Here is a 20260-nt window from a genome sequence, read left to right as displayed (position 1 = left end):
AGTGGTATAATAAAAGAATAAACAAATATGGATGAACAACTATAAATTTGATAACGAATGTAACTAAGAGAGAAGATGCAATTTGTTCATTCAAAATTTGTTGAATGAAAAAATTTTTTTTATTAACAAAGATAGAAAAATAATTTTTAATAAACTATTTAACAACACCCTCCCTCCAACCCCCCAACCCCCACCCCCCGCACCAACCCACCCTTCCCTCAAATCCCCAAAACGTTAACAATTAATGAACTAAGAAAAAACAGTTGAACATTGAACATTGAAACTTTTGAAAAACACTCCCCCCTCCCTAACTGCGGCCACGTTTCCCTCCAGGTCCTGTCCCACACCGTGTTCGTACCCCACCCGCCCGTTTTGGTCTACACGGACTGACACAAAGGCGTTGTGCAGTGTGGGACGGCAAGACTTCCTGCCGTGGTGGAGATGACAGAGTGGAAGCAGAAGCCTGAGGCTCCACTTCCAAGTCCGGAGTAACTGTGTCCTCCGTACTCGCTTGAGTGCTGACACGGCACCTTTGGGTGCAGCGCCGTGTCCAGCCAACAACGCATGCCATAGGGCATTGGTTGCAGCTGTCTGCTGCCGAATGGCCTCCAAAGTCTCCCACGCAGTCTGTGCTTGTTCAGAAGACCAGTTAGAGAAGTTCGTGCAGAACTCGCTCCAGGTTGCTGGAAACTGGCTCCAGTTCGTGGAGCACTGGCTACAGTTTGCAGAGAAACCCGTGAAACCCTGGATAAGGTCACGACCGATCGCAACCGTCTCCCTGCACAGGGGATAATAAGCTCTCCGTCTGGCCCTCCATGGTAGGCGATTGCTTGCCCCGCTGATCGGACCTTCGTAGGGCCAGCGTTTGCAACGTTACGCGCCTTGGCGTCACCACCTGCACACCGCTTGGTCCCAGTGCATCAACCATCTCAATAGAGATGGCCACAGGTTGTTCGTCCCCGTCCCCGCCCCCCCACCAAAAAAATGTTGTCATCTTCCTCCTCCTCCTCCTCCTCTTGCTCCTGCTCAGCATGATTCAGTAGTTCCGCCTCTTTCTCCTGCGAGGTGTTTGATGGCTCGGGAGTAGTGGATGTCTCCACTGACTCTACGGACACTTGACCTTAGAAAGACAAATGAAATTTCTAAACAACTTATAACAATACATATCAATACATTTCAATAATCCAAAACATTACAATACTTTTCATTACCCCATGTGCACAAGGGTTCACCAGAGCTAACATGACCTCATTCGTAGATCAAGAGTACATCAAAATTATATATCAAATTGTATTATAATTGCATAACATTACATGCATAACTACGATATTTTTAGTATGTATTTAGTAATGTTTGACACATTGTACAGTTCCCATTACTCACAAGATTCACAGGTGGGTTCGGCCACACTACGGGTCATGACCGAACGGCTTTCAGGCCCCACCAAGGCGACAGCAAGCTCCTCGTATTCATTGAGTATATGGACCTTTGCTCTGAACGGTTGATAGATATCTTCTGTAAATGATAAGATAACATTGCACGGCATAAGCTAATGGACTTGGCAATAAACATTTAAGACTGACAGATTTAAATGTTTGATTTTAAAAAAATTAGCATTGCATTACATATGATTAATATTTCATACTATAAGATTCAACTTAATGTTAGGGTGCATAAATTAATTCATACTTTAATTATTTTATTCCATAACGAAATTACATTGAAGATTCTAATTAAAATTTCCATACTTCATTTAAATAATACATATGTATGATTTTAAATATAAATTTCAACTTACTCTGGCTGCTGCCAGCAGGCTGTTCCATCTTTTATGGCACTGGTCTGGTGTACGCACTTCGTTTGATGCCGATGTGACCACGTCGGCACTCAGCCCATATTCTCCTATATGCACGGGGTGGAGGTTTCCCATGCCCACCCCGTGTCAAATCCTCCCACCTTGTGCTCACAATATTTACGAGGGCCTCGTTGGCCTCCTCACTAAAGGGTTTGGCCCTTCTCCTCTCACTTTCTCCCTCCATTTCAATTTTTTATATATTGCAGTATTTCAGAATTAAAATACTGTTAACAAAAATATAATATATTAAATTCAAAAAAAATCCTAAGATCTTTCAGATTTGTTATTTTTATGTTCAAATACAAGATTCACTATCCACCGAACACACAAGCCTCGCTCTCTCTCTCTGACCCTCCCTGTGCTTCTGAGCATGTGTGATGACCCCTGACCTCTCAAAACACGGCAAAGAAAATCAACCTCAAAAAAAAATCCCACACATGTACAGAATAGTGTTGCTAGGGAAGCTTTTTTTTCTTCTTTGATTTCTGTTTTCGGTGGGCGATCGTGAGATCGCCAAAAAATCACCGCCCATTTGATATCGCCGGAGTAAGGCAGAGTGGAAAATCGCAAAAAAAAAATGGGCCTTGTGCCGGCGATCAGCAAGGCCGAGACATCCCACATCGCTGGAACATGGCACATTTTTTGGGTCCTTAGCCACCTAGTGGAAAATCTAGCCCTAAGTTTTTGGCGTCCTTTTTATTCTAGAAAGTCAGCGCACTTTATGGAGGTGCACCATTTTTACAGGGGGCGGAAACTTGGACCCTAAATGTTATCAGTTTCTTCATATTCTGAAAAAGGAACTGATGGTATCCAGAACGTGCATTGTATAACATTTTCTTAACTTTGAGTCAACCAGAAGAAACTTTCCATATTGCAAAGAAAGTAATGCAATTGCAATGCAGTGTGTATACATTCTTAACACTGAACACTTCATTGTCTTTTTTGTCTTTTTTTAAATCATTTTGAAAACCATAGAAACCAATCTTACTACAGTGGACTAGTCTGTGAAGACTGATCATAAATTTATTTCTACTTCTGAGCATATTTAAGTGTTTTTGTTTTTATGCATTTCATTTAAGTTGTATCTCAACACACTGGAAAAGAGAAGGGGCTAAGTATAATTCACATACAGCAGTAGTATGATTGCCACTTAGTCTGGCCTTTTAAATCTGCGCTTTAACAGAGAACAGCAACGCCCTCGAGTGGTGGTAAGGAATGTTTCATCTGAGACATTGGCCCAGAATTTGCAGTCCTGATGACAACAAACTAGCAGCATTCACTGTCATTTCACCCTTGAAACTGACTGCAACTTCAGGATTTAGCGCATGCGCAGCCTAATGCGGAACGCCTGAAGTTGCGGTTTGTAATTCACTGCTCTGACACTGGTTGCAATGTCCCCTGCCCCACCTGAAAACTTTGGCTCTTCCGCAGTAAAGACGCTAATAAATTCCCAACTAAAAGTTAGACACAAAGGGATGAGGTGCAACTGGGGGGATTAACAGTGTATTGACTGCTAAACAATGGTTATGTCCCTGATAAACAAACTTTAAATTTTGTGGTGTCAAATTTATCCATTTTAATCAAAATTAAATTCTTTAAGAAACACTTTTTTGTTCAGCTATATTTCAGTTTTGCCTTTTCCTGATGTGAGAGCCCCATTCTTTGTTTTACTCTAACATTTTTTTAAAGTTAGAATTTTAAGAGCTTACTCACTTCCTTGTTCGCTGTCTGTAAGAATTCTGTGTGTTGATTGGCTGCTTAGACAGCTTGTTGACTTCACAGCAGCTTGTACTGTGGGATTCCCGCTATACTAAGTTGATATGAATTACACATCGGAAAACCCAAAGTTCTTGACTCAGAGATTGCGAGATCTTTGTGCGAAGCTTACTTCGGGGCCAGTGGCGAATGCCTTTGCTTTGTCGCTGACTGCAAATTCTGGGCTATTGTGTTGAAAATGTCAAAGAACAAAACAATCTCCAGTAGCATTTTTTTTGTGTGGATTTAGGAGTTGAAATTGCCCCCGACTAAAAGTAGGCATACCTCGCGTTTTTGAAGTTGTTTCTCCGCCCCAATCCGTGGGGCGGAGAATAGAGCAATTTTCAGCACTTTCTGTTTTGTTCTTCCGGGTGGTGTTGAGGGGCGGAAGTGGTGATGCAGCGGAGTGGACGTCGGGAACAGACCTCGGAGTCGGCTGACAATTAAAATAAAATGGAGGCGCCGGCAGCACACCCTCCCCTTTAAGGGCAGACGTGCCGCCCAGCCACACACAGCTTCCTGCCAGGGAAAGCTGTCAGTGGCACCGATCAGTGTCAGCGGGGGTTGTAAAGGGGGTCGCCGCCGGGCAGTGTGGGGTTGGCTCATGCCCGACGGACCCATTCCTGCTGCTCCTGGCCCGGGGGCAATTTCAGTTGGGTCTGCCCCGGTCGGTCCATCCATCTGCCCTCGGTTTGTGAGGCCTATCCGCTCCATTACCGCTTAAAGAGTGGGGCAATTTTAGCCCCTTAATCTCCAATTCTGTGGGAATTGGAAAATTGGGCTTTAGTAGGCCCCCACATAACAGGAAAGTTTAATGCTAGAAGCCGTGGTAAGTGGGAGAGAGAGCGGGGAGGGCTGCAGTAAATTCCTGCGGTGAGAGTCTCTCAGCCCTGTCCCTTCCTCCAAATTTTAATAGATTATTTCGCACCTGAAAATCTGACCCAGAGTTGGGTCTTTAGCACATTTGGTTGGAGTGTGCAAAACTGGCAATGAAGCAGCTCTTAGGAAGATTCAGCTTGCCATTAAAGGGGAAGTTGTGACCAAAAAGCAGACCACTTGTTCACAATGGAGGGATGTGGACAATACTCCCCTCTTTTGATGCTGAAGAAAAAGAAAGACTTGGATTTATATAGCGCCTTTCATGAACACTGGGCGTCTCAAAGTGCTTTACAGCCAATGAAGTACTTTTGGATTGTAATCACCGTTGTAATGTGGAAACGCAGCAGCCAATTTGCGCACAGCAACTCCCACAAACAGCAATGTGATAATGACTAGATAATCTGTTTTTGTTATGTTGATTGAGGGATAAATATTGGCCAGGACACCGGGGATAACTCTCCTGCTCTTCTTCAAAATAGTGCCATGGGATCTTTTACATCCAATTGAGAGAGCAGACGGGGCCTCGGTTTAACACCGACAGATGGCATCTCTGACAATGCAGTGCTCCCTAGTGCAGACTAGATTTTTTTTGTGCTCAAGTCCCTGGAGTGGGACTTGAACCCACAACCTTCTGACTCAGGCTAGAGTGCTCCCACGTTGAGCCACAGCTGATACTTAAAAGACTTGGAGGTCCTGCTGCAGGAGGTACTCCAAAGAAAAGTGACCCAATTTGGGGCTGAAGGCCACGGTCGAGTAAAAGCAAAGGTGCATGTTTCATGGTAATAGATTGCTGATCAAATCAGTGCCGTCACTTAGACCCCTCAACCTGGCTGCAAATGAGGAAGAGGTTTGCAAATATCAAGAACAACAATAATGCATTCCTCAATTTTGAACACATATTTTGTAGGACCCATCAACCATTGCACAAATCTATGTTGGGAATTGCCACATCCTCCAGGAGTTTAAGTGTTGTGCACAACTGTTCTTTTGTACACACTCTTTCATTGTGTCAAAGCTGCACAGCACGCAATCCTGGCAGCTGAGGAACAGCAAACAGGTGCTCAGACCAAGGTGATCTGTTGTCGGGCATTTTTCCCTTCAACAGCCATGGGTGCCCTGTTCTCCTGTGAACCATCCACCCAGTGTTTCTTCTCTTGCACAATAACGGCCATTGACTTGAATAATGATGTTTCTGTGGATAGATATCATCTGAAGTGCAAGCTCTGAGAGAATGAGAGGTGATCTTATCGAAACATATAAGATTATGAGGGGGCTTAACAAGGTGGATGCAGAGAGAATGTTTCCACTGATGGGGGAGACTAGAACTAGGGGGCATAATCTTAGAATAAGGGGCTGCCCATTTAAAACTGAGATGAGGAGAAATTTCTTCTCTGAGGGTTGTGGATCTGTGGCGTTCGCTGCCTCAGAGAGCTGTGGAAGCTGGGACATTGAATAAATTTAAGACAGAAATAGACAGTTTCTTAAATGATAAGAGAATAAGGGGTTATGGAGAGCGGGCAGGGAAGTGGACCCGAGTCCATGATCGGATCAGCCATAATCGTATTAAATGGTGGAACAGGCTCGAGGGGCCATCTGGCTTACTCCTGCTCCTATTTCTTATGTTCTTATGTTCTCTTTCTGTGCGAAGGTCATTGGATTAATATGAAGAGCTCTATTGATACCCACTTGATATCATATATGGTAGTTTGCACTCAAGGAACATAGAAAGATAAGAACAGGAGTAGGCCATTCAGCCCCTAAACTGTTCAATCAGACCACAGGTGATCTGTACCTCAACTCCATTTACTCACCTTTGCTACATATTCCTTGATATCCTTACCCAACAAAAGTCTATCGATCTCTGTCTTAAAATCTCCAGTTGACCCAGCATCCACAGCCTCTTGGGAGAGAGATCTCCATATTTCCTCTACCCTTTGTGTGAAAAAAGTGCTTCCTGATTTCACTGTTGAATGGCCGAGCTCTAATTTTAAGATTATACCCCCTTGTTCTGGATTCCCCCACCAGAGGAAATAGTTTATTTGTGTCCACCTTATTGAAACCCTTTATAATTTTAAAGACCTCGATTAGATCACCTTTGAACCTTCTAAACTTAAGGGAATAAAAACCAAATTTATGCAACCTGCCTTAATAATTTAACCCTTTAAAACCTTATATCATTCTGGTGAATTTGTGTTGTACCCCTCCATGTAAAGAATAGCCCCTTGGTTGAACTACTAGGGGAGGTATGGCAGCTTGCTCCAGTAAGGCTCAGGATCTTAAGATCTGGAGGGAATAATAAAATGGAAGAAATCCGTCCTTTCGTCAAAAAGTGATTAATTTACCCATCATATAAATGGAATACCATACTGTTCCAGGTGTGGTACTGCTGTTAAATAACTCGGGGGCACAGCCAAACACTGTATACTCACGACTTCATTGTTCATGTGTTACATGGTTAGGTCCATGTAACAGCTTGAGCTCAAGCTATTATACAATCATTGGTATTGTTTCCACAATAACTACCATATCAGTAGAAATCAAAATGATATCAACATTATTAGTAATGTAAAGTTTAACGCTCTTTCTTTTCTTTTTTGTAGAGGAAGATACAGACACAAAAGATCTTGAAGCATTTCTGTCGAGTGTAAGCAAACCTGTGGTAGGTTACCATTTTATATATATTTGTAAATAGGAAACCAAGTTCTGAGGAGAAAGTCAAATTTCACAAATTTTTTCGATCTTTTATGGTAGTTTTTGGTTTCTGAAATTAAAAATTGCAAGATGTGTGTCTCTGACCCCTACACTGTGAAACTTGCTTTGAAAAATATGAAAAAGTGGATGTTTAAAGCTATTTTTATGATTTGGAAGGTCACTGAAAGCACATTATTTATTCCATCCTGAAGGCACCAGTTGAAAAAAATATCATTTAATAAGTGTGATTTAAGAATTGAGTGCCAGCTAATCTTCCATGGCTTTGCTTGTGAATTTAAAAAAAGCAAAAATTGTGTCTCTGCCCATCTCCCACTTTCTAATTCTATCAGTCTCCATCTATTTCTGTTTCTCTCTTTCTCTCCCTACATGGCTTTCTCACACTTTCTCCTCTTGTCTCTGTTTGTCTATGATTACTTATTACTCTTAGTCTATAATTGCTCAATCTTCTTTCTCTTTTATATGTTTCTCACTATATTTGCACCAAGACCCTTTGTGTATGTATCTTAATCTACAAAGAAAATGAAGAAATATGTAAAAAATGTACACCAATGAAAAGTTTCATCTCATTTGTCCAGATCCTTTTGACTTCTGTCTCCCCTCAGCTAGATATCTGGCCAGTTATTAGAATATGCCATGTGACTCAAAGTATCCTCTTAAAATCAAATTAAATGGTATCTATGTAACTGATAGATTAATTGGAGTTAAATCTGTAATTTGCTCAATTCATGAGACCTGACCTATTGCTTTTAAAAACATGGTAACACCCCTTAATAGTTTCATGTCCTGTCAAAAGCATGTATCCTATTATTGATACACTAATTGGTCTAATGTTCGTCAATTTATGTTTTTGAACATCAAAATTGCGTTAGTTTTCAGGTACAGCCTCTCTATTATGCAGCTCTGAAAAAATAACTAAAGCATTTCCTTGAAGATTTTAGAGATTTTCTGTCAGGTCTAGGTGCTCTGTTCATTTAATATCAAGTTTCTTCATAATATATACTTTACTAACTGCAGCATTGATTATAGATTACTGAAATAGATTGACCAGATGTGCAAATGCTCCCCAATCTTTGGGCCCAAGTTTCCACATGATTTGCGCCTGATTTTTAAGAGCAACTGGTGGAGAACGGACTATCTTAGAAATTGCAATTCTCCACATTTTTTTTTCTGCAGTTCTAGTCAGGTAGAACAGTTCTACTTTGGAACAGAATTTTTTCTTCAAAAGGGGGCGTGTCCGGCCACTGACGCCTGATTTCAAAGTTTCCACAGTGAAAACAGTTAGAATGGAGCAAGTGAAGATTTTTGTAGAACTGAAAAAACCTGTTCTACACATTAAAAAATCAGGCGCAGGTTACAAATTAGGCGTCCAGAACGGGAGGGGGGGGGAAGGGAACTCATTAAATTCTACAATAAATCCTTATTTATACTTCTACAAATATTATACAAATAAATCCAACCTGAATAAACATTTATAAGCAAAGAAAAGATTAAATAAACCATCTTACTACCTGTGTGAAAGTGCTTCAGGCATAGAGAATGCTGCAGTCAGCCTGAGGCGCCCGTTCTTCCCGCGGGGGGGGAGGGGGGGAAGAGGCACCCGTTCTTCCCGCGAGGGGGGGGGGGGGGTGGGCGGGGAGGAGGCGCCCGTTCTTTCCCGGGGGGAGAGGAGGTGCCTGTTCTTCCCGCCGGGTGGGGGGGGAGAGGAGGCGCCCGTTCTTTCCCGCGGGGGGGGGGGGGAAGGAGACAGTGAGAAGGCTGCAAGTGCTGATGGCAATGTGCTTTTATTAAAAAAATGTTCAAAAATTAAACTGCTACAAAGAACTACAAAAATGGCCGAGTGCCAATGTTTCCTTCACACTGCGCGTGCGCGAACGCTCCAACGCGCACGCGCAGCGTTGCCAGCAGGAAAAAAACTAATTTAAATAATACCCGCCCCCTCCCACTTACAAAATCGCCGCGAGTGTAGGCTCCGCCCTCCTGGGCGCCGCGCCAAACAGACAAGGAGCTGCAGAACGCTCCAGAATCGCGATTTTTTTTTTTTAGGCGCCGTTTTAGGCGCGTAAAACGGGCGCCCAGCTCGGAGGGGCGCCCGTTTTTTATCGTGTGGAAACTTGGGCCCTATATTTGTAAAGATCAAGATTCAGACTACAGAGTGTGGAAGCAGCATGGTGAATCACCTTTTATACCTGCTTGCCCCAGGGTGCACAGGTGACCCTTAGGTCTCCCACAGGTGTGCCCCCTAGTGGCAAGTCTTACATTTTGGTAAGGTTTACATACATACATAACATCACTTCCCCCCCCCCCGCCCCCCAAAGTCTAATGTTCAAGTTATTTGCAAGTTGAGGCGATCTGGTGCCCCGCGTCCCCGGGTCGATCGCCTGGGTTGAAGTCCTGACGTGGTGGGTTCATCCTCGTGGTTGACGGCGAAGTTGATTGTGTTCGTGGGTCGCTGGAGGCCGGGTCCTTTCACGGTGATTCATGGTTATCTGTAGTTCGCAGTTTGGTTTTGTCCAAATGCCTTACTCGTTAGCCCGGTGCATGGTTTCACCAACAAATGCTTTGTTTTCATCACATACATTCCATTTCCCCCCCCCCCCCCCCCACCTTGGCTAATGCCGTGCTATAAACCCAACTGGGGCCCTGAACATGGTCTACATCACTTACTCTGATGTCGCGTGGAGGGGACGTGCAATTATGGTGCATTCTCTGCTGATGGCATACGGAAGGCTTGGTTCTGAGTGATTTTGTCTGGTGACTATGTAACACCCAGGATAGCCAGATCTGTAGGGAGTCTACCGTGACACTTGTGATGCTAGGTTTAGTGATTTGGGCTGCCGGCCCCGGGCTATTGTCGCTGACCCAGAGGTCTAGCAAGCCCAGGTTGGCCGCAATGGTCTTGAGACTTTCGGTAGTGGCGGGAGGCCTGTTGATCCCTGTGGACCTTGGGCCATAGTATGGGGGCCCAGGACCACTGACTGTCTGTAGCCGCCCTGCCTTATTTGCAATGTTGGGATGGGTCTTTCGTCTCTGCGACGGATAGGTTGCCACATCCCATTTGGCAGTTCACCTTTGGCAGGCGGTAACGTGGGATCCTCGCTGGGCCAGGTCCTAGGCTGGGGCGCCGTTACGGTTGACCCCTCACTTTCTAGCATTTCCACGACCGCGAGTGAGTCTGCAGGCTGCGTTGTTTCCATCCTGGTGGTGGACAACGGTAGCTAACTGAAGGCATTAATGCCGTTCTCAGTGCCTGGCCCGTGGTGGATCATGTTACAGTGCACAGACAGTATTCGACATTCTCGAAACAACGCATCGATAATGGTGCCTCTGCTCTCCCAAACTTGAGATGAGCAGCTTGTCTGACTCGAGCACATATAGGGACACTCTTTGATACGTCTTTTTAGTCCCGTGAATACAGGCTGCTGCTTTGTTTAACTTATTGGATACATGTTCAATCGTTTGGGGCTCGCCTGCTACTTTTGCTTGCTGCACAACACCCTGGTCCCGTGCGGTAACATCTCACTTGCTACAAGTTCTTTGTCAGATACATATACGACCGGTTGGTGTTCGCCCGCTACTTTGGCTTGTTGTAAGGTACCCCCCAACCCCATATAATGGTACATCATTGGCCGCAAAAGAACGCTTACAAGGGTTACATAGTGCACGCAATTTATTGGAGGGTAGTGGGTTCCTGGCCTTCTCAGCAGCCGCCCCTTTACCTTTGCCCCAAACCCAGTCATCTGTTCAGTTGCGACGACCTCCCGTGGTCTGGGCGCTCTCTCGTCCCGTGGTCTGAACGCTCTCTCGTCCCGTGGTCTGGACGCACTTTTGTCCGTGTCTGTGTTGCCGACTGGCATCAGGGAGATGCATTCGGATCATTTTGGCCGGAGTCCATTCCGCATGGTCGACCTGGAGTCTCTTCCATCGCCGCGAAGAGGTCGTCGGCTTCGGGTGGTGGGTGCCGCGCCTGTACTGCTGCTCGATTGATTCTCACCTCCTTGTGGTCGTGATGAGCGGCCTGTGCCTCGGGGATCCGCAAATGGATCTGCACTTCGATGCCTGATTCAGTTGAAGGTGGCAGTTTGGTCAGCCTTTGAGAAGGGGAGAAGTCGTTCACTGGAGAAGATACGCAGTTCCATCAAATCTTCCCCATCCATCTCCTGCCAAGCAGCGTTGGCCCATCACCTGAAACAATCCACAGTGGTAAATCGTGCACCGCTCCCTCGTGGAATACTCTTATGTCCGCATTACCAATAACTGGTATCAGTTCCTTGGTGTAGGTGCGCAGCTTTGCCTGAATCGGGATCGCTGTGCTTCGTTGCCCCACAGCCTCTCGAATGCCTTCTGGCTCATAATTGATTGACTTGCCCCCGTATCTAGTTCCATGGAGACTGGAATGCCGTTAAGTTCAACTTTTAACATTATCGGAGGGCTTTTGGTGGTGAAGGTGTGTATCCCATATATTTCCTCTTCATCCTCAGGTTCAGTTGCCTCTCCTCCTCGTTCATCGTGATCCTCACTGGATCGGTTGTCCTCTCCTGACTCTGCCACGTGGTGAGTCAAAGATCGTTTGCAATTCGCTGGAGGTGCCCCATTGTTCCACAGCCCTTGCACTCATAGGGCCTGAATCGACATTGATGAGCCCTATGGCTGCCCCCGCAGCGCCAACATGGTGCTAATGGATACGCATTCACGCCCCATGGCGGACTCTGAGTCACTCTAGGCCTAGGTCTGGCCTCTGCAGTCGTGTGGGCCCTGCCCTGTACAGATCTGCCTGCTGAAAACATTATTTTATGCACAGTACTTGCCGTTGAGCTTCGATTCTGTGACGATATCTGTTTCGTGTTGTCGCTCATGGATATGAAGGCTTGGGCTGTCGTGATGGCCTTGCTGAGATCTAGGGATTCGGCTGACAGCAGTTTGCGAAGGATGATCTCGTGGCCAATTCCAAGCCCCGCAAAAAGTCCCACAACATTTCCCCCAAGGATCCTGCAAAGTCGCACTGCCCCGCAAGGCGTCTTAGATCAGCGACAAAACTCGCCACATTCTGTCCCTCGGAGCAACGGTGCGTGTAAAAGCGATACCTGGCCATCAGGACGCTCTCCTTTAGCTTGAGATGTTCCCTAGCCAGTGTACACAGCTCTGCGTAAGATTTGTCCATTGGTTTGACCGGTGCCAGCAAATTTTTAAGGAGGCCATATACCGATGACCCACATACAGTGAGGAGAATCACCCTGCGCTTGATCGCTGTTTCAGTCGTGTTCAATTTGTTGGCCACAAAGTACTGGTCGAGGCGCTTAACGAAGGCTTCCCAATCGTCGCCCTCAACAAATCTCAAGAATACCAACGGCAGCCATTACCGCGCAAAAGTTTGTGATCGTTACTCGTCGCCAATTTGTTATGTTCAGAATAAATCCACAGGACTATATCGCAAGCTCAAACTGTTGTGACCTTGGTCTCTTTATTCAAACTCCACAGTGGGGAAGCAGCATGGTGAATCACCTTTTATACCTGCTTGCCCCAGGGTGCACAGGGAACCCTTGGGTCTCCCACAAGTGTGCCCCCTAGTGGCAAGTCTTACATTTTGGTCAGGTTTACACACATACGTAACAATAATAATTGCCCAGCCCACCAAATTTGAATGCATGCTGGTCTGGATAGCTGGAGCACACGTACAATATGTCCATTCTGCAACTAAGGGAGGAATATCAGGGCCTACACCTTTTTAATTGCTAAAAATCCCTGAAATAAATTTTGCAACATCATACACTTCCCAACCCTTACAGTGATCTCCCCCACCCCTCCCATGATCATCAGCTGCATGTCACTTCTCAGAGGTTTTAAGCCAGTAAGGCCAGGATCTCTGTGTAATGAGTCTGTAACATGCCTTCAGCTGCCTTCAGACTTGTATTTCTTGAATTGTAAGTCAATTTCTTCAGTGCATTTGCTCTGTGGCCGACTGACTTCATTCTAATGTTTTATTCTTTTCGTAGGTATCTGACCTCCAAGCAAGATCAGTTGTGCTCACTTGGGCCCCTCCTTCAGCCACAATAAATGATGACTCTGATAGCGATGTTTTACCTAAACCTTGCAGCTATGAAGTTGCTATTTCAAATAGTGGGAAAGATGAGAAGTTCAAAGTTGCCTATACGTATGTACAACATTTTCACTGTATATTTGGTTCCTTATTTTTAATGTACATTTCATACATAGTGGAGTATATCAAAATTAATTGTGTTATAAACCATATCCATCATAACTTGAGTTTTACCTGGGATTAGATGATTTTATAAGTTTTCAAAAGTTCATTGCCTGATGATTAAGAATAACTTTCTAACACTGTTTCTATGTAAGTTCTTTCTCAATGCAGGTGAATGTTCCCTATTAAACAGATTTAACAAAGCTCTTGCCTTACTCAGTAACTAATGATACAGAAAATCTGACTGGAAGCTCCAGGCTGATAGTATTAGTGAAGCTCGTTGCTAATAAAATTACCTGTTGTTTTTGTTTGGAAAATAGGTTATGATTTTGGTTAGTGCCTTAAATTATTGATAAATTAATAGGGAGATTTATATATTATGGTACTTGATGTTAATTCGTTAAGTAATCTAATTTACACAGAGATTAAGATTTTAACTGACCAAATACTCATTTGACCTTTTGTACATTTTGCATTTGGTATCGTCCATCTTATTCAAAACGTTAGTAAAATGCATACAATATAAACAAGTTGTGATATTTCCCTGTAGCATTTAATAAATTCAAATGCTATTAATGTTCAAATCAGATGGCAAAATGCCATAATTTGATCATGGAAACTTTCAATATACCATGCACTGTGACAACGGCACCAGTTTAAAATAAACAATAGAGATGTAACGTTTTAATATGCTAGTCGACCTCCCGTGGCATATTAAGACGTAGACTGAGGCGGAGTTAGAGGGCAGGTTTTTCTGAGGTGTGGGCTGAAAAGTTGGGAGATGGAACGGTGAGGTGCTACAGCACCACTACTGGCACTAGACAATTTTATATGTAAAAATGGACCTGGGGAAGGAAGTGTGTACAGACATGAAATTTTTAATACATTACTAGTTAATCTGCCATGGCATTGTACAAGGTAAATTGGAGGATGTGGTCACTTTCTCAGCTGTCTCCGTTATCTTTGTGTATGTCTGTCTCTCTCTCTCTCTCTCTCTCTCTCTCTCTCTCTCTCTCTCTTTTTCTTTCTCTCCCTTTCTCGCTCTCCGTCTTTCTTTTCTTTCCCTAGTGTGGTCAGTGATATGATATGGTGGGAAAAGGAAACACCAACAGGTGCATTTGAGGTGGGGGTTGCAGAGCAGTGGGTCCTTAAATAATGTCCAACACCGAATGTTTCCTTGCCATCTACTTCTCAATTACTCATGCTTCCCGACACCTCCTTGTTACCTGGCATCTCCTATCCAATTACTTACCCACTACCCCTTCCTACCACTCATTTAGTCCCATCATTAGCCCTATCTCTTCCATTTTCAGCTATCCCTGTATCCATTCAATCCCTGTATTCTCTCCGACCCTTGCCTCACTCACCTTGTCCTTAACCTTCCATCCATTCTTACCTACATCCTCCCCAATGGCAGGGGGAGAAGCCAGAAAACCCCTTAACCTTCAACCAGTTTCTATCTTCCCCTCCCCACCCTCCCTCCTTTCCTGTCTATTTCCATCAAAGATTTTGTTTGCTTTAAAATTCAGTATCTTTTTTTAAAAAATGGAATCAAATTAGAATGAGGCAAGAAACTGTTTTTTCTCTGTGTTTAAGAAGTATTAGAAACTAAAATCATCTGTCTCACAGGTATAATTGATTACCATTACTCCTTTATTGGATTTCAGCCAATAATTCCTCAACTGAGGGGGTGAACGATGACCGCCTTCTCATGGCCTTAGATCACAACTGATGTCAAGTTCGGTGTCCTTTGAGATGACCTTAAATCGACCTCCCGGTGACAGTAGCAAACCAAGCAAATTGAACGGTCCTCTCCAGGACCAAAGAAATCTACATGTAGGCCCAGCCATCCGAATATGCCAACTTAACATCGAAGACATCTCTCGTTCAAAATGAAAATACCTCAAAAGGTTACTGAAGAAATACAGTGTTGATGTCCTGATTCTTGAAGAAACACACACCGAACACATCTAACTGTTCGTCACAAGAGGACGTATCACAGATTTTGACCTAATCGCTTGCAATAACCACCGCAAATATGGCATGGTGTGTTATGTCAAACAAGGCATCGAAGGCTGCACTGAACTCGAGCATACCAGTATTGCCGGAGTTTTCACTGCAGCAATACGCATAGGAGAGCTAACAATCTCCAATGTCTACAAACCACACTCATACAGTGGCCTGACCCATGGCTCCCTCCTAGTCAACATCCACCCATCCATCTCGGAGACTTTAATAGCCAATACACAAAATGTGGGGTTATGCAGAAGCCAACTCTAATGGAAAATAAATTGTACAGTGTGCTTCACTAGAGAATAAATTCCTTCTTTTTGACGCCAAAGATCAAGGTACATTTCATTCATCAAGATGGCAGAGAGAATATAACCGAGACTTATGTTTCCTCTCTTAAAGACAGCGAAGGAAACTCAATCATCGCCTCCAGAACCGTTCTTGACGACTTCCCCAACGGTTAACACGGACCCTCAATCATCAACGTTGTCATCGATAATCCTGTCACTACATCAGTGGCATACGAATTGGTCAGAAATAGCAGTGAACCCGGAGACTGGGAGAAATTTAGAACTCAGCAGAGGAGGACAAAGGGTTTGATTAGGGCAGGGAAAATAGAGTACGAGAGGAAGCTTGCAGGGAACATTAAAACAGACTGCAAAAGCTTCTATAGATATGTAAAGAGAAAAAGGTTAGTAAAGACAAACGTAGGTCCCCTGCAGTCAGAATCAGGGGAAGTCATAATGGGGAACAAAGAAATGACAGACCAATTGAACAAGTACTTTGGTTCGGTATTCACTAAGGAGGACACAAACAACCTTCCGGATATAAAAGGGGTCAGAGGGTCTAGTAAGAAGGAGGAACTGAGGGAAATCCTTATTAGTCGAGAAATTGTGTTGGGGAAATTGATGGGATTGAAGGCCGATAAATCCCCAGGGCCTGATGGTCTGCATCCCAGAGTACTTAAGGAAGTGGCCTTGGAAATAGCGGATGCATTGACAGTCATTTTCCAACATTCCATAGACTCTGGATCAGTTCCTATCGAGTGGAGGGTAGCCAATGTAACCCCACTTCTTGAAACAGGAGGGAGAGAGAAAACAGGGAATTATAGATCGGTTAGCCTGACATCAGTAGTGGGTAAAATGATGGAATCAATTATTAAGGATGTCATAGCAGTGCATTTGGAAAGAGGTGACATGATAGGTCCAAGTCAGCATGGATTTGTGAAAGGGAAATCATGCTTGACAAATCTTCTGGAATTTTTTGAGGATGTTTCCAGTAGAGTGGACAAGGGAGAACCAGTTGATGTGGTGTATTTGGACTTTCAGAAGGCTTTCGACAAGGTCCCACACAAGAGATTAATGTGCAAAGTTAAAGTACATGGGATTGGGGGTAGTGTGCTGACGTGGATTGAGAACTGGTTGGCAGACAGGAAGCAAAGAGTAGGAGTAACTGGATACTTTTCAGAATGGCAGGCAGTGAGTAGTGGGGTACCACAAGGTTCTGTGCTGGGGCCCCAGTTGTTTACATTGTACATTAATGATTTAAACGAGGGGATTAAATGTAGTATCTCCAAATTTGCGAATGACACTAAGTTGGGTGGCAGTGTGAGCTACAAAGAGGATGCTATGAGGCTGCAGAGTGACTTGGATAGGTTAGGTGAGTGGGCAAATGCATGGCAGATAAAGTATAATGTGGATAAATGTGAGGTTATCCACTTTGGTGGTAAAAACAGAGAGACAGAATATTATCTGAATGGTGACAGATTAGGAAAAGGGGAGGTGCAACGAGACCTGGGTGTCATGATACATCAGTCATTGAAGGTTGGCATGCAGGTACAGCAGGCGGTTAAGAAAGCAAATGGCATGTTGGCCTTCATAGCGAGGGGGGTTGAGTACAGGGGCAGGGAGGTGTTACTACAGTTGTACAGGGCCTTGGTGAGGCCACACCTGGAGTATTGTGTACAGTTTTGGTCCCCTAACTTGAGGAAGGACATTCTTGCTATTGAGGGAGTGCAGCGAAGGTTCACCAGACTGATTCCTGGGATGGCAGGACTGACATATCAAGAAAGACTGGATCAACTGGGCTTGTATTCACTGGAGTTCAGAAGAATGAGAGGGGATCTCATAGAAACGTTTAAAATTCTGATGGGTTTAGACAGGTTAGATGCAGGAAGAATGTTCCCAATGTTGGGGAAGTCCAGAACCAGGGGTCACAGTCTAAGGATAAGGGGTAAGCCATTTAGGACCGAGATGAGGAGAAACTTCTTCACCCAGAGAGTGGTGAACCTGTGGAATTCTCTACCATAGAAAGTTGTTGAGGCCAATTCACTAAATATATTCAAAAAGGAGTTAGATGTAGTCCTTACTACTAGGGGGATCAAGGGGTATGGCGAGAAAGCAGGAATGGGGTACTGAAGTTGCATGTTCAACCATTAACTCATTAAATGGCGGTGCAGGCTCGAAGGGCCGAATGGCCTACTCCTCCACCTATTTTCTATGTTTCTATGTAACACCAGAACCACGATGGAACTCGGAAACCTTCCAAAGGTCAGCTAACACCAACATCAAGTGGATTGCACCAACCACCAATTCCTTCAACAAATTTATAGGAGTTATTAAAGCTCGGGGGGGGGGTTTAGAAAGACCTATATTCCTTGTTTGGAAGAAAGCGAAGCTCTCTATCAGGAGTATTTGCTGAACAAGAACCCAACCACAGCCATCACACTCCTGGAGTCCTTGAACTCGGCGAGACATGAAAGATGGACAAGCCTTGTGGAGAAGACTAACTTCACTCCCTTCAGCAGGAAAGCATGGGCCCTGCTCTTTCAACTTGGCGGGGCAAACCCCACCTATAAACATAGGACGACCATCAGAGTGGACACCATTGCATCCCACTTGATACAACCATCAAATGCTCCGGCGAACAAAGAATTTCAATGCTGGGTGAAGCGACAACTTTCGACAAACTTGATGGCGGCACCAAGATCGTCAACTATGTCTAATCCATTCACCTTGTACAAACTAAACACAGCCCTGTCGACAACCAAATCTGGAAAAGCTGCTGGTCCAGATTGTGTTCACCCAGAATTCTTAAAAGCACCGGGACCCAAAGCGAAGAGATGGTTGACCTCCTCCTTCTCTGAAGTACTGGCAATTGGTAAAATTCCACTTATTTGGAGGGCAACTAAAATAATTGCCCTCCTGAAGTAGGGGAAGAATGCTTGTGAAGCCTCCAGCTACCACCCGATCACCTTACTTTGCACTTGTTATAAAGAGCCAACCATTCCAAAGGAGCAAGCGGGCTTCCGGAGCAGCCGTAATTGCTGCGACCAAGTGGTAGCTTTATCAACGCACATCGAAGCAGGCTTCCAGTGCCAGCTCAAGACCGCTGTGAACTCGTGGACCTGTCAGCAGCATATGACACCGTATGGAAGCATGGATTGCTTTTCAAGCTCTCCACCATGTTACCCTGCAGAATTACAATCCATTTTCTTGACTCCATGCTTAGCAACCGACGTTTCCGTGTGTACTCTGGGACCCAGAAGAGCAGATATAGGACATTGAACAACGGACTTCCACAGGGTTCTGTCTGGCACCCATATTATTCATTGTTTACACCGCTGACCTGCCCGAAACAGAGTCCCGCAAGTTGGTATGCGCTTATGATATTGCCTTGGCCATGCAAAACATGAATCTGTCCATCACCGAGGAGACCCTGACCAGGGATTTAGAGGATGGAGGCCTACTTCCGCCGATGGTGACTTCGGCCAAACTCGCAAAAGACTATCACCTCAACATTCCACATCAACACCCATCAAGCAAACCAAGCTTTGAAAGTCTCCCCTTGCTGCACAGAGGTAAACCATGCCAAAATTCTCTTCTATTTAGGAGTCACGCTTGATCGAACCCTGTCATATAGACAACATCTCCAGAACCTTGGAAAGAAACTAAAGAGTAGGGTCAACTTGATCCAGAAAGTCATTGGATCCACATGGGGAGCAGATGCTCAAACCCTCCTTATGGCAGCACACACCCTGGTGTACTCTACAGCGGAGTACTGCTCTTCGGCATGGCTATCGAGTCTGCATGTCAAATCCGTTGATGTCCAGCTGAATTCTATTATGAAAATTATTGCCTTATTATTGTTGCTTTTATCGACACCAACACCTTAACTTCCCGTGCTTGCAAACATCGCACCACCACACCTACGCCATGAATATGCAGTCGCCAGAGAACACAACCATTATACCAGCAAAGACATGCCAATCCAGGCTGAATTGAACAACCTACCACTAACTCGTCTCAAACATAGAAGGCCATTTTGGACCGTCACCGAAGCCTTTCAGCGATCTCCCCTCAGCCTTGATGGCCAATGGCGAAATGCTTGGAAGAACTATGATATATGGAATGAATTCCTTATAGAGGGGCCCACAATACAACCTGAAGGATCAAACCTTCCTCGCAAACAGTGGACAACCATCAACTCCCTCACAACCGGTCATGGTAGATGCTGCCATCTTATCCATAATTGGAAGATTAAAGCACCCCCATCTTGCACCTGTGGAGCTCCTAATCAGACCCTGGAGCATATCATTGAGCACTGCCCTCAGAGAAAATTTACAGGTAGCTTACAAGGTATCCACGCTGTTACACCGGAAGCTTTGGCCTGGATATCTGACTTAAATATTGACATTTGATTTGCTTTGCTACTACCATACAAAAGACGACGACGACGACGACTGAAGAATGTGTAAATCAGTGCATTAGGTGCCACAAAGAGCACCAACCTTTAGCTGTCACTGTGAGCCAAATTGATAGTGACACAAAATGATTGCTGCGCCCCTTAAAGAC

General features: G+C 44.6%; 1 protein-coding gene across 3 annotated transcripts in view; it reads left to right on the top strand.

Annotated features, from left to right (window-relative positions):
- fndc3a (fibronectin type III domain containing 3A) overlaps nucleotides 1-20260 on the top strand; it is a 294181-nt gene that overhangs the window by 195586 nt on the left and 78335 nt on the right. For all 3 annotated transcript variants that reach the window (XM_070894043.1, XM_070894041.1, XM_070894044.1), the window contains 2 exons: nucleotides 7090-7148; nucleotides 13192-13349. In XM_070894043.1, the coding sequence (XP_070750144.1) occupies nucleotides 7090-7148; nucleotides 13192-13349 (217 nt within the window). The remainder of the gene's footprint in view (nucleotides 1-7089; nucleotides 7149-13191; nucleotides 13350-20260) is intronic.

This window comes from Pristiophorus japonicus, chromosome 11 (assembly GCF_044704955.1).
Source record: "Pristiophorus japonicus isolate sPriJap1 chromosome 11, sPriJap1.hap1, whole genome shotgun sequence".
Taxonomy (NCBI): domain Eukaryota; kingdom Metazoa; phylum Chordata; class Chondrichthyes; family Pristiophoridae; genus Pristiophorus; species Pristiophorus japonicus.
Note: the sequence above shows the minus strand (reverse complement) of the source record. Positions and strands in the feature narration are given on the sequence as shown.